We start from the raw sequence: 14,914 nt of genomic DNA, 5'->3' as shown, positions 1-14,914 counted from the left end.
TGGTCAAACGGTCACACGTGAACGACATTCAAGTCCACCAATCAGCTTTTTTCAGAATTTTGAATCAGGGTTCGTCAACTTGAATTTCTACCCAATCGCATTCAGAATCCGTAATGAATCTGACCAATAGCGTTGGTTACTATAAAGTGTACATCCAATCAAAATAGCGTATGGGGTCTTTTAAAGATAGTTTAAGGAAGTCCCGTTAAATACCAGGAAGTTGTAAACAAAGCTGACAGCTATTTAGTTAGCTGTTAAGTACATGAATGGATGCCCAGTAAGCCGTGAAAACAGGCCAGTTGTTCATCAATACCGTGGATTAATTAACAGTACAGCTTGTTTTATTCACATAGAGCGGGTTTCGCGAGAATATATATCCCTCCGTATGTTCGTTTCACAAGCTAACGTTAGCTGCCTTCCGTTTTATCGTTAGGGAAAGGCTAACGTTTGCACAAGGACATTGGAGCTAGAGCTGACGCTTGCAAAGTTAATTTACAGCTTTATTAAACCGAAGTGAACGGTTAGTGAGAATCATCAGTGTCTGGTTCTTTTTCCCCTTTCTGCGTTTGCTATCCGGAGGCAGAAAGAACGTGAAAAGAGACGAAGTCCGCATTTAGCAAAACAACAATGTCTACTTCAAACGCTAATTTTAAAAACAAGTGTGTGACCCAGGTGAACTGCATATTTTGTGACAGCCTGCTCTGCACGAGAGGTATGAAGGCAGTGCTACTTGCAGACACCGAGGTCGAGCTGTTTTCCACTGACATACCTCCCAATAGGTAAGCGCTAATTTTCTTAGCAGTGCAGCTAGTTTTTGTTTATGTCTGTTTCCAAGGCAAGTTGCACTTTACACAAACCTGTGGCAAAGTGATGTATGTCTGCTTAACCGATGGGAGGAGATACACAATGCCCAGGCCAAGCTGCCGTTATAATTAATAGGGTTTGTTGTATGACAATATAAAATGACTGTTGTCTGTCCTTTAATGGGTATGTTTGTGTCTCCTTGCACGAACCCTCCCCGCAGAACTGTTGACTTTGTGGCCAGCTGCTACTCTACTGAAAGCTGTAAATGCAAACTGAGAGACATCGCATGTCTCAAATGGTATGTATTATATTATATAAGTCCCTTTTATCCTTCCAGTGTTTACTTTGGAAAGATCATCTGTTGATATTCATAAAAAGGACAGTAAAAAGGTAGGTTCTTATGTACCTATATCTGTACACATTGTCGCGCCTGGAAACCTTAAGTTTATATGCTGATTATCTTATTTTTGAGCCTGTTGCTACACTAAACATTAGGTAGTGCTTGAAAAGAGACATTACAATTTCCTTTAGCACAAGTGATCAAATAATACTGGAAAATATTCTTTACTTAAAAATGTCAGTTAAATAAATATTAAAGCCATTGCCAGTTATGACTGCACATATTAATTTTAAATCATATTTAAAGCACAGCACAGTACAGTAAACAATGAACCTTTATAGAGTCTCATTTGTGTTCATGGGCTTTTGTTATTGTACACAGGGCAAACACAAACATGTGTTAGATAATGGAAACTCACTAGTAGTGTTGGCACTTTTCAGAAATGCACCCAGCAAATAGCTGACTCACGTTTCTTCTTTATCCTCGCTCCCTCCCTCTTTTAGTGGAAATGTTGTGGGCTATCACGTTGTAGCCCCCTGCAAACCCTGCCTGCTCTCCTGTAACAACGGCCACTTCTGGATGTTCAATAGCGATGCAGTTTCTACTCTCAACAGACTGGATTCAACGGGTCAGTATAAACTCACCTTTGATAAAACAGAAATGCTATGCAATTGCATAGTCCACGAGATGTGTACATAAGACTTCATAAGTCGCCTTCACATGTGTCCGCAGGCCTTAATCTGCTCCTTTGGGGAGATCTTCCCGAGCTAGATGACAGCGAGAATGAAGAATCAGAAAGCCCATCAGAGGAGGAGTGTATTAGGTAGAGTGGGACATGGACAATGTGAGAGACCTGGAGTGCCAGCTTTTGAGAGGTGGAGATTTAAAAAAAGAAAAAAAAGTGTATAATCCATGCTGGGATGAGACAAAAGAAGAGGAACCAAAAGGGTAAATGAACACCCAGTTACATGGGACCAGCAATCCTGCTGTACTACTCTGTGTGGGCTGAAAGATTAAACCATTGTTCACTTATGACCCCACCTGGAAAAAAAAGTAGTGGTGTCACAGCAGGTGTTTTCCCACTGAAAGCTGGCAGAGAACACCTGCCTTGACATTAGTGATTTGGTGTGTGGCTGTAAATACTGGAAGGTTTAAACCCAAAGAGAGCGGTACAGGGGAAGCTTTTGGTGCTCGTAATTGAGTGTTTTAATTACCCTTTAACCTGTGACCATGCCTTTCCTGATCACTTTTCACTGTTAAAAGCACAGACACGCACATTCACAGATTTCTCTCATTTCTCTCATTTTTGTAAATTTGTGTGCTATTATTTTAACAAAAAAAAAACCATGCAGCTGAAGTAAATTGAAAATAACAGACAGCTAGACTCCATAATCTAGTGTGTTCTGCTTTTCAGAGCTCATTGTTTTGATCAGCCTTATGAAAAGTTGGGTGTGGTGTGATTAATTAATGGTACATACCAGTGAATGCTGTGCTTTTTCACACCATTTATGTAAAATCTGATTTTTCTGGGTAGGAGGTCTGGAATTTACCTATATCCTTTTTTTATAGCACTTATCTTTACGTTGAATGTGCTGTAATAAGTAAAACTTCTATTAACGGTAATCTTTTAATCTCTGGAGGCCTTTTCAGATATGGGACATTAAAACGTTAAAGTGACAGCATTCTGTTCTTCAGACATGGGTGACTTTTACGTTCGTGTTCCTCACGGTTTTATTAAGATATACTAAGGGGACTGACAAAGAGACAAGGTGTGTTTGTAATATTTTGAGAGATATGTCGAATTATTGGCAGCAGCTATTGATGCGTAAAGAAAAAAGAGCTTTCTTATGAATTAAGAATGGCAAAAAAAGCATCATACAAGAATATTTCTGTCTTATTGGGATCAACTTGTGAGATACTGAAGTCACAGTTGCAGCAGAGGCATGCATTCAGATTTTCGCTATGTCGAATGTGACACAAACTTTTTCCTACCCGGAAAAATTGCTGTCACGACTTTTGCTTAAAACTTATCGGGGTGCTCATTCAGGCACAAAGCTAAAATGCTCAGATGCTGTCAAATTAATGAAAAGGCGCTAACTGAAACTTTGAGTTCTTTTTGAATCCCTCATATTGAAGAAATAGCACAATTACAGAGTGATGTATCTATTTATGTTCCTTGGTAAAGGGCATATTTAATTTAGGTTACCTTACAACCTGCTCTTCTGTCATTGGTGGATTTTGAGATGCTGAAATAGTGTTTGCTACACTTGTGATAGCAGCATTTAAGTGTGTAACTCCCAGCTGAGTCTGACTGTAGCAGTGTTCCATACTAACTTACTAACCTATGAATGGGTTGTGCTTTCACACAAGCCTGTGGAGCCGCTGAGTTGAGTATTCGCCCAGAGCTCAAAGAATAAATAGCTCAAAATAAACAAACGCTTATGTTTGTGACAATTTAAAAAAAAAAGAAAAAAAGATGCCGATCATTAAGCAAGATCGTGAAAACATGAGCTCAAATGGGTGCGAGCGTCCTAGCTCTGTTTCTGTTGCACAACTGTTCACTTTTTATGTAGCAGCATACCTGTAGCAACTGAGAAGATGGAAAAAGTCAACTCCAAAGAATCATGGGACATATCAGTGTTTAACTTACAGGTTACCTCCTACTCTAGAAAGATAATTACTTCATGTGGGGCCTGTTTATAAAAAAGCCTTTGACTTTTTTTCGTGAGCTGTTTGAAATGATGCTTAAACCAGTGCTACAAAGCTCCCAAAATTGAATATTTTAGCCTTACTGAAGCGAACCTCTGTTAAACTGTAACCTCTGCGCTGTTGCTGTATATTAACCTGTCATCACTGAGTGACCAGGCCATTTACTCAGCAAGCTACAAAATCCTCCATTCACAACAGACTCAACTCAAAGCCTCTTTTTCTCTATCATTTTCGCAGTGCCATCCTTAAGCTCTTGTTATTGTTTCACTGCTGTGCCCTGCTATTACTATGATCCTGTCTTAAAGTAACAATGTTTCTGTGGATGATTGACAACTTCCTGTGTTGCCGGTGAACATTATTTATTTTTTTTAAAAAAAAGGAAAAAACCCGCAAATGTTGAATGTCCCACTTCTTAGGTGAAGGAAGAGGAGAAGAAAGGAAGCAGCTTTTTTAAATGTTTAACTGGCCTCTGTTTGTCTATGCTATAGCCTTTAGTTGTGGAAATACACCCATAAACGAGGAAACTTTTTCCGTGTTTTCCACATTTATCACCTTTTAAAAATTATAACTGACAGTCTGTCACACTTTCACACCAAATACTGTCTGTGTGGATACCATACAGTGCATCAGCTAGGTATTTATTATATCCACAAACCAAATATCTATCACCACATACTTACTTTGGTTTTTTTGTTTACAAAATTTGTTTACAACTGCTTGTTTTGTATTGTGCTGTAGTACTTATGTTTCTGTTCATGTATTTAATATTTAATTGTGTAGTGCTTTGTTTTGTACATTTAAAGACTGAATGTGTGCAGTTTTACCTCAAGAAGGTATTACTCGTGAGCTTCCTCTGGCTAGGACAATTGTTAAATGATAATCAACAGAATTATTTAAATGGCTGTGTCTGGATGTGAATAACTTTGATTAACATGCCCTGCTGAAAATGTATATTTTGGAATTGCACTGAAACTGCATTGGTAGTTTGAAGAAAATGATTTGTTGTTTTGTATGCTTGTTAAATTAATAAAGTTTTTTTTTTTTCAAAGTTTCTCAGTTGCCCCAAACTTTTTTTGTTGTCTGTTTTTTTTTTGGGGGGTTGATATAACAAGTGGACACTTTATTAGAGACACTGCTCAACTGCAAATGCAAGTAGCTGTTTAGCCAATCACATGACAGCAACTCAATGCACCAAGTTCAAACTGAGCATCAGTGAAGAAAGGTGATATAAGTGACTTTGTATATGGAGTGACTGTTGTTGGGCCGGGGATCTTGTCTGAGTATTAGACAACAGTAACTCAAATAATCTGTTGTTACAACCGAGGTATGCAGAAGAGGATATAGCTACAGCAGCAGAAGACCACATCAGGTGCCACTTCCATCAGCTAAGAACAGGAAACGGGCTAAAAATCACACCCACTCACCAGAATAGGACAATAGAAGACTGGCGAAACATTCTCTGGTCTAATGAGTCTTGATTTCTGCTGCAAAATTCAGATGGTAGAGTCACTGTGGGGGATATGTTTTTGGAGTATTTTGGACTACATGGCACCAACTGAGCATTATTGCTGATGATGTCTTTTGTTTTCGTACCCATCTTCTGGTGGCTTCTTTCTGTAGGATAACATGCAATGTCACACAGCTCATATCATTTCAGACTAGATTCTTAATATGACAATGCATTCATTTTGCACAAACAGCCTCCACAGTGTCCAGATTTCAATACAACTGAGCACCTTTGGGATGTGGTGGAAAGGGAGAGTCACATAATGGATGGGCAGCCGACAAATCAGCAACAACTGTGTTATTTACCCCATCTTTTACTTATTTATTTGTTTTGTCAAATTAAGCAGATGACTCCACAGCCTTTATCATTTCACATTTTCATCTTATTGAGCCAGGAATCCATCCCATGTCTCTGAACACCCCAGTTAGGATCCAGAAAAAGCGTTCTGCTCTGTTTTATATTCCGTAAATCCTCCACATCCCTGGAGTATCATTTAATTATAGGGAAGACTTGCAAGTTCTTCACATATTTTTGATTTGCTGACAACAGACCCCAACGCTATCCCAGCTGCTTCAGCCAGAATTTTTAATCCCGCTTCTTATCTCATAAATTTATCATAAAAAAGGTATTTCATGGCCTGTGCACTTGAGCTCTATTACAGAATGTTTTGACAAACTCACAAATCATTTAGTACGAGCCCATCTTAAATTACCCTTCAAAACACTGGTGCACATTAAAACCAGAGAAAAAGACTTTTGCAATAGTGAAAAAAAAATGCGTAATATAATTAATTTTATAAACTGGAATATTGTACTTGTTCTTCTATGTTCATCATCATAATCATCAAAACACTATCCCCCAAGTCTCTCCAATCCACACAGCTTAAATGATTATCATGATTATGATAATGAAGTTGTCTAATGAATATTTAACTATGGGCACAAATCACAAAGTTCATCACCATGTGTGCAGAACAGAGCGCTCCCCCATCTTTAAAGTGAATGACAGAAAAAAAAGCGAAGAGCTAGATAAGTTGGTGTCATCCCAAATTATTATTAAATATTAAATTATTAAATGAGAATATCTTCAAGACAGCAGGAGGGTTAACATGCTACAGGCTGTTCACTTTGGAGATATGGATGCAACCTGGCACGACACCTTGAATACTGCATAAAAAATGAAAAGAGAAATATCACCTGTAACTAAATTTGATCATTTTGTAACAAAAAGCGATTAAAAACTAATTATTGTAATTAATAATTTGCTTTGTTGATTTAGTCTTAATTCTTAGAATACATTTGATGGTGTCAGCACGCTTGTACCGATGGCATATTTTATCACGAGGAAAGCAAATTATGTTTTGACTGTGAATTATTTTATTTAACAAGTACAATACGAAATCTGAATGTTGTGTTTTATGTTATACCACAATGCAAAGGTATAAAATTCACAACTAACATGACACCAAAGAATAATTTTTTCACCTATTATTACCTCTGAAGTCTGTGAAATCTCCTCCACAGACAGGTCAAGGAGAAAGCCTTTGTTTGAAAAGTTTACGGTTTTAGGAGAGCTCTTTTCAGTGATGGGGATATTACGCCAGAAGATGGAGAAGCATGCCAGTGGACATCTTAACTACAAAGAGAAAGAGTGTTCGCCTTGGAACAAGTAAGAGAGCATATCTGGGATAAGGAAAACTCCTTTCGTCTGCAGTTTTTAGTAGTACAGGGTGTGCAACTGTAAACTTCCACAAGAGCACAGAGGGACTCACTTCTTTTCTGGAACGGTCTGCCTAAAGTTTTGGAATTTGTTTTTGCATGCCTTCATATGAAGCATTCTTTGCTGCTGTTGGGACACGTACTGGGCAATTCAGGTAGTGCAAAAAAAAAAAAAAAAGAAGAAGATATAAATATCTGATTCTTGTGCCCTGTTTTCACATGTTTTTGTAGCAACTGCATACATTGCAGCCCATGCCCACACAGCGTCTGCCCTTTCTTTGAGTTTATCTTGCATGGCTTCGCAAAATGTTTCAAGCTGTCGATTCTTATCTGCAATTTAAACAACTCCACCATAGACGTCACCACAGGTCCAAATGTTAGGTTGCATCTAAATTTGACTCCATTTGCTAAACCATTGTTGTACTTTTAAAGTACAAAGTAGTCAAAAGGAGACCGGTTTTCCAGGAGAGCTTCCAGGTATCTGTAAGACACTGAATGAATATGTAGCAGGGTAATGCATGGCAAATGAATAGTGCATAGTCTCATTTCTTAGAAAAATAGTGGATAAATTAAATCCAATGTTCTGTCTTTGCCTAAGTGTCAGCTGAGCTGGTTAATCAGGCAGAACCAGGTTTACAGGAAAACGGGCTAGTGCAAGTCTAACAGTCTTGGTTTGGTTTACTGCTGTTGACACTGTGTTGATCTTTATTTGTTGTGATTTTTCATTAATGTGCAAAAGATCTTCCTAATATCAATTTAGGAAAGTTAAAGTTCAATATTGAAAACACTTCTGGAAACACCAGATAGCCCTAATTCTAAAATTTTCATCCAACATGAACAACTTTCAGATGATAAAACAAACGCATTCATACCAAATCACTTTCTTTAATGAGAGTTTTGTGGTGGCAAAAAACTGACATATGCAACCCCGTGGTATCCAACTATGGGTTTGCCACTTACAACGTGTGTTAGCTGCCATGTTTTCAAGGCTGAATATGTCTGTGCGCAACGATCACTTTCATGCTCTGTAAGCCACAGTTCGGAGAAAGTTTGGAAGTGAAGCCATAATTAATCTTCATAATTAGTCCCGTTCTTCCTGCTATGACTTGAGAAAAAATTTCTTCCATTCAAATATTCAGTGCCTCTGGTGAACAAAGAGAGTATGTTGCTCAATCAAATCCACAAAGCATTCATAATTAATGCAGTTCAAAATCTGTTTTTTTCTTTTAATGGTAAAATCAGGATTGTTTTTTAGATAGCTCCAGAACTTAATTTAGTAAACCTACCATAGGTATAGTTTAAGTATTCGTATAAGAAAGATAAAGATGTGTTTTTATTTACTGCCTGTACCAATAAATAAAATAGAGTAAATCTGACTGCAGCGCAGTCGTCTGCAGCTACTTCGTTACAATCACACACCCTCAGCATTTAGTTGTCCAAGCATATGATAGCACATACCTGGTGATTCGGTGGAAAATTCTCAAACAGAGCACAGTGGCTCCCTCTGTTAGATGTAAGGTGTAATAACACCCACAGAAACTTCAACAGAAACGATCTGCTGTCAATGCTGGACATTTCAGGCAGTAAATATAAATGGCATCATATGATTTCTATTTGAGTACAGACTGGCCTCTTTTACAATACACTAAAACTACACTTTTATTGTTTGTTATTCTTTTCTTTTTTCTTTTTTTAAAACATCACCTATTTTAAGTATTAAAATCTGAGAGTATTAGATTAATTAGTGGGAGAACCAATAAGATTTTTGTTCCTGCATTAGTTCCTGTCATCTTTTTGGTAATCTGAGAAAAAAATACAATGTGGTGTCATCTCTTTGATCTTTAAGACAACGACTGTAAATTAAACCTGGACTGTTGGAGGTGTCCTTCAGGGAAAACTTTGTTTGGTTTTGTTGGTAGACAGGTTTTTGTAAAAACGTACTTTTGATTCAGTTATGATAATTTCATGGTGATGACCTTAGTATTATTTTTATTAATGTTGTGGTGGATGAAGCCCTGTCTAATCATTTTTGTGTTTTCTTTGATGAACTGATCACCTCAGTCACCCAAGCCAGATGGAAAACTATCAAAAAGACGCATTTCAATGAACACACTAGTACTATATTTATGGAGGCCATTGCTATGATATCCAATATAACAGCAAAGTCTGTGGACGACCGGCTCCATCATTTTAACACTAACATCCTCGGGGTTTTCTCCACCATATTACACCTGTGAGGGTTAAAATTGCTGCTGTTAAACAGAAAGTATCCACAGTGCTTCATTTGTTCCACATTTTGTCATGTTGCAGCCTGATTCAAGATGGATTAAATTAATTTTTACCTCAAAATTCTACACACAACCCTGTAGTGACTAAATCAAAAGAGTTTGCTTGAAATTCTTGTAAATGCATTAAAAAAAAAACCTCAAACTGTGTCTCAGTTTGTTACGTATGGGGCTGCATGGACACAGACCAGTCAGGGTACATGTTATATTTCACAGAAATAAAGCATTGCTGTTGCCAGGACACTGAAAGGCTAGTTCAGGTGTGTTCAGTTGATCTGTTTCCACTGATCATCTGCTAGACTTTTCTAAAACTTGACTCGAGTCCACCTGTGGTAAATTCAGTTGATTGAACATGATTTGGAAAAGCATACACCTGTTTATATAAGCTGACCGATCATGTCACAGTACAAACCAAGCTGTGAAGTCCAAGGAATTATATCAAGGCACAGATCTAGGGAAGGGTACAGAAAAGTTTCTACTGCACTGCGGCACTGTTCATAACCTTCCTAATATCATCCCTACAGTTAAGCATGGTGGTGACAACATCATGATGTGGGGATCTTTTTTAGCAGCAGGAACTGGGACTGAGACTAGTCAGGATTGAGGCAACAATGAATGCAGCAACATAAAGAGACATCCATGAAGATATCCTGCTTCAGATCTCTCTGGACCTCAGACTGAGGTGACGGTTCATCTTCCAGCAGGACCCTAAGCCAAAATAACAAAGGAGCAGCTTCAGGCCCACTCTGTGAAGATCCGTGAGTGGTGGACATATCTGAAAATGGATGTGCACAGACGTTCCTCATCATTCGTGATGGAGCTCAAGAGATTCTGCAAAGAAGATTGTGAGAAACTGCCCAAAACTAGTGTGCCAAGCCTTTAGCATCATACTCAAAAAGACTTGATGTTGTAATTGCTGCCAAAAGTGCTTCAGCTGCTTTGGAGGTGAAAAAATAAATTTACTCCCTTTTTGAATAGGACTATAACATAAGAAAATGTGGAACAATTAATTTCCAGATGTACTGTGTGCTGCCCATAGACTGGGGACAATCTGAGCTCAAAGAACTCTTTCTGTTAAATGGAAGTTTAGTTTTTCCATCCCACTGTTGTCAAATGTTGGCTCACAGGGGCCATCTGATTGTTTTTTTTTTTGTTGTTGTTCTCATTTGTTTTCATTTTGCTTTATTTCTTTGTGTTTTATATTTCTTTAATGCTATATTGTATGTAGCCTACACAACAATTAGTTTGAGGTGTTGACTCAGCCTCCAGTTTCCCCACATCTCGATCCAATCGAGCATCTGTGGGATGAGCTGGACAAACAAATCCGATCCATGGAGGCTCCACTTACAGGAACAGCAACTTACAGGAATTAAAGGATCTGCTGCTAACATCTTTGTGCCAGACACCACAGGACACCTTCAGCGGTCTAGCAGAGTCCATGCCTTGATGGGTCAGAGCTGTTTTGACAGCAATAGGGGGACCAGCCCAGTGTTAGGCAGGTGGTCTTAATATTACGCCTGATCGGTGTATAAACATTTTTGCATGTTTTCCACAGACTGTTTGATTGTTGCTGGTTCCTGTACAAAAAACAACAACTAATTGCTTCCTTCCATTGATTGACAGTGTTTACTGTAGAAAATTAAGAAAGGCTGTCATCTCCAAACAAGCCATAAAGCAGTTGCTCATCATTGTTGTAGGTCTAATAAAAAAGGAAAGTATAAAAATTCGTTTTTTGACACTAGATGGCGCAGTTGTACCATAAATCGAGGCTATCATTAGCCCACATGGGTAGAGGGACAGCCCGATAAAAGAACCATTTTAGAATAAAGACACCATCACTAACTTTGGCTGACTTGCCACACTGGTGCTGGAGTTATTGTATTTGGAGGATGCAGGGAAAAAACAACCTAAAGGATAAATCTCATAGATTCTTAATTTAAAACCCCCAAAACAAAACAGAATCTGATTTCTCATTAACAGGTTGTGCAATCTGTAATAAAAAAAAGAAGAAGAGAGATTTCTCTCTGCGCAAAAACCACCAGCTTATTTTTCAGAAAGGTCGTCAGTGTAAAAAGACTGAGTTATTGCCCTTTTCACATGGAATAAATAATTTTACATTCAGACACTCCAAGCAAATGTCATAATTGTACTGGCTAGGACAGATGAAGAGGACTGCCATCAAATTAGCGGTCACCTTGATCATCAGTGGGAGCAGAATATTTTATAATATTATATTATAGCACTGCAGTCTGTCATGGTCATCTCTTGATAATAGACCTAAAAGGCTAGACTAATGTCCAGCTTTGCTTGATTATGCATATTAATGACACCTCAAGAATTCATCACAAAAAAAAAAAATCTTTCTTCAGTGGACGAGGAGGGCAAATGGTAATAAATGGCTGAATTTATTCACTTTAGGAATAATTCCTTTAATCAGGGGAGGAAACTTTCATGAGACTGGTAGGCAGGCTGCTTGAGTTCTTAAATAATTTAAGAAAATCGATTTTTGTCTGTGTGTGTGTGTGTGTGTAATGGGCTATGATTACCTATCCACAAAAAAACACATCCTTTAGGAACTAATCAGCCCCTGAGCTTGAGAACACTCGTTTTATGATTAAGGCATAATAAAAACAATTGCTTTTCCAAGCTTAGTCTGGGGAAAAGGAACTGCAGGTGGCATGTGCAACAGTGCAGGTTTTCAACAACTGGGCTGCCTACTGGCCCAAGATTATACTCTCGGCAAGCTGCACTGGGCTTTTGTTGAAGTGCTAGAGATAACACAAAGAAAACTTCAAACAGGCTTCTTATTGTGTTCTATTCTTCTGGGCAAGCTGATTACAGTTAAGGATAAAAGTTGTTCCTATACAGTAAACTAATGCGGAGAATCAGAGAGCACTAATTAAGTCATGGGGGATCTGAGGCGGTCGGCTTGGATGTGTTCCCCAACACCCAGACCGTAGGGGTTTAGTAGGAACTTTACAGCCCAACAGCAGTCAGCATCAAAGGTGTTTATTGTCAGCTGAATGTCCGGTGGAGGCATGAACCGCTGGATGTTCAAAGCCAGAGGGGCCAAAAAGAAAAAGCACTAGCTACAGCTTCTTACCCTTGCTTGTCTTTACTCCTCTTTTTCGACTCTCCATCTCACCGCCCCCATTAGAGCTGAGAAAGTTGCACCAAATACCATTTTGTGTCCAAATGTGTACAGCCAGTGTCTATCTAACATGTAAATAGATATTAGCATAATGAAGCAAAAACCCTTTGATTTAACCTCTGATTTTTTATTTCTAAAACTAAACAGCATTTAATTGGTTTTCAGGCAGGAAAAAAAAGAACCTTTAGACTAATATTTCTTTAAAAATCTGACAAATTATGAATTTATGAACTTGTCTTTCAGGTCAGTGTCAGCATGTTACATTCAGTTTTCAAATTTAATTTCAATAGAATGGATATTACTATGTTTAAGTGGAGATGTTGCATTCTTCATGATCACAGCTCTGAATAGCTGAAGCATCATTGTTTGCTCTACGACCTCGGCAGACACTGAATAGATTCATCTTGTGCAAAATTGAGTGCGCGCATTTGTGTATGTGTGTGTGTGCAGTTTATCCGTGTGTCTGTGTGTGTGTGCGTGCATGTGTATTTACTCACCGCGTCTTTGAAATTGTATCTTCGGTGATTGTTTGTTTGCAGAGCCACTGATGAAGGTGACCAGACCTAGAACAGGAACACTGGCTTTAAAGTGTTGGGCTGTATTTGCTTTTCTTTTCAGTGCCAGTTTTGTAATTTGTCCTTGTGTTGGCCTGGCCTCTGTGTGTACTTACATGCATCATTCTTACATTTTTTTTTCTTGTACACCTGCCTTCTGTTTCCTTCTATGCAGTTTTTCTATATTTTAACTGATTTGAAGGTCTGTGAAGGCATCATCTGCCTCCCCCAACATCAGTTTCTGTATGAATAAAAAAAGAAATGATGAAATATTCTTGATAGGACTTAATGGCTGTAATTAAATGATGACAAATTTAGTTGTTTGGCATCCTAGAGAAAATTGTGAATAGCCGAGCAGGTTCTGGATCAAAGTAAACTACGAAGTTATTAACAGTTTAAGGTAAATCTGGAGATTTTATTTTATTTTTTTAGTGTAGTGATGTTTTTAGTTTTCCTTATGCCCATTTGTTGCAGAACACACACACACACACACACACACACACACACACACACACACACACACACACACACACACACACACACACACACACACACACACACAGGCACACGCATTTCTTAACCCCTTTCCTCATTAATGGGAGGGCTTGTCCTGCTGGCTGTAGCCGCCTGCAAATTACAATTTAGTACTCCAAGAGTTAAGACTGTGTTCTTTTCAGCCCATTGTGTGTTTGTGTGCGCGCGCGCGTGCATGTATGTGTGTGTGTCGGGGGAGGGGTAGAGAGTGTCTGGTAGAAAACCTTTAATCCGGGTGCTGTCAGGCCCAAACCCGGCTTGACGTCCCATTGATGTGGAACAGAACAAAACACAGGGCCCCTTGCTAAGCTCCCACTGAACTCAAACACACACACACACACACACACACACACACACATGCACACACACACTCTGGGCTCCTCTCTAAAGCCCCCAGCTTGGGCCCCCACTCTCTAACCGGGAAGGGCATTCCTCAGCCCTTGTACACGCGTGTGCATACACAAACTCACTCACACGCATGCGCAAATGCATGTGCCTGCACAGGCACACAAACTGAGCTGAGAGAACACAATATTAACTCACTGAGTGCTGCGTTGTAATTTGCAGGTGGCAACAACTCGAGGGTTCCCCTCTCTCATATAGGATATATGTCCATTCATTATCATCTAGAAACCTGAGTGTGTGTGTGGGTGTGGGTGTGTGTGGGTGTATTGAAGGGGATGACGATTTGAGAGTCTGGCAATCTATTTAAATTGGAGATAACTGTGTCCACTGTGCGCACACACACACACACACACACACACACACACACACACACACACACACACACACACACACACACACACACACACACACACACACACACACATCAAATGTTTGTGAGAAGCTGGGTTACAGTTAACAGAAGCCAGATGCTCTAGTGTGTGTTGGCAGTAATGAAAGTATGTATCCGTGGTGACAACAAACAGTTATTATTGTCCTGCTGTTTGGACAGCTCCAAGCCCCCAGCATCTCTGTTTACTATTAGCTTTGAAAGAAAGAAACAGAAAGGAGAAGACGGAGAACAGAGACAGTGAAAGTGAGAGGCAGATGCATGGCTGAGCGGATACAAAAAGTGACTTTTATTAGAATAAACATGTGTTTTAGTTGATGTCGTGGAACTATCGAGGACCTCAGAGTTTATCTGCCTGTTGTTCTCTGGGTGGCCAGGAGGTGGGGATATGGACAGCAGGCAGTCGTGGAGCTGAGCGTCTTGCTCCAACTTTGACCCAGCGATAGCTTTAAGGTTGAAGCATTTCACTTCATCAGTTCAGTTTCAGTCTGTGCCCTGAAAACCGAGGAGGTCCCCTTG

At 39.2% G+C, this 14,914-nt stretch overlaps 1 protein-coding gene across 1 annotated transcript; it reads left to right on the top strand.

The window, feature by feature from the left end:
* Window positions 1-172: 172 nt before the first annotated feature.
* fam72a (family with sequence similarity 72 member A) lies at window positions 173-4,904 on the top strand. Its single transcript, XM_031747863.2, has 4 exons — window positions 173-779; window positions 1,025-1,102; window positions 1,648-1,772; window positions 1,877-4,904. Exons 1-4 carry the CDS (start codon window positions 628-630, stop codon window positions 1,969-1,971), a joined length of 450 nt encoding a protein of 149 aa, XP_031603723.1. The 5' UTR covers window positions 173-627; the 3' UTR covers window positions 1,972-4,904.
* The last annotated feature ends 10,010 nt before the right edge of the window (window positions 4,905-14,914 follow it).

This window comes from Oreochromis aureus, linkage group 5 (genome assembly GCF_013358895.1).
Source record: "Oreochromis aureus strain Israel breed Guangdong linkage group 5, ZZ_aureus, whole genome shotgun sequence".
NCBI classification, from domain to species: Eukaryota; Metazoa; Chordata; class Actinopteri; order Cichliformes; family Cichlidae; genus Oreochromis; species Oreochromis aureus.
This window is presented reverse-complemented; position numbering and strand designations above follow the sequence as displayed.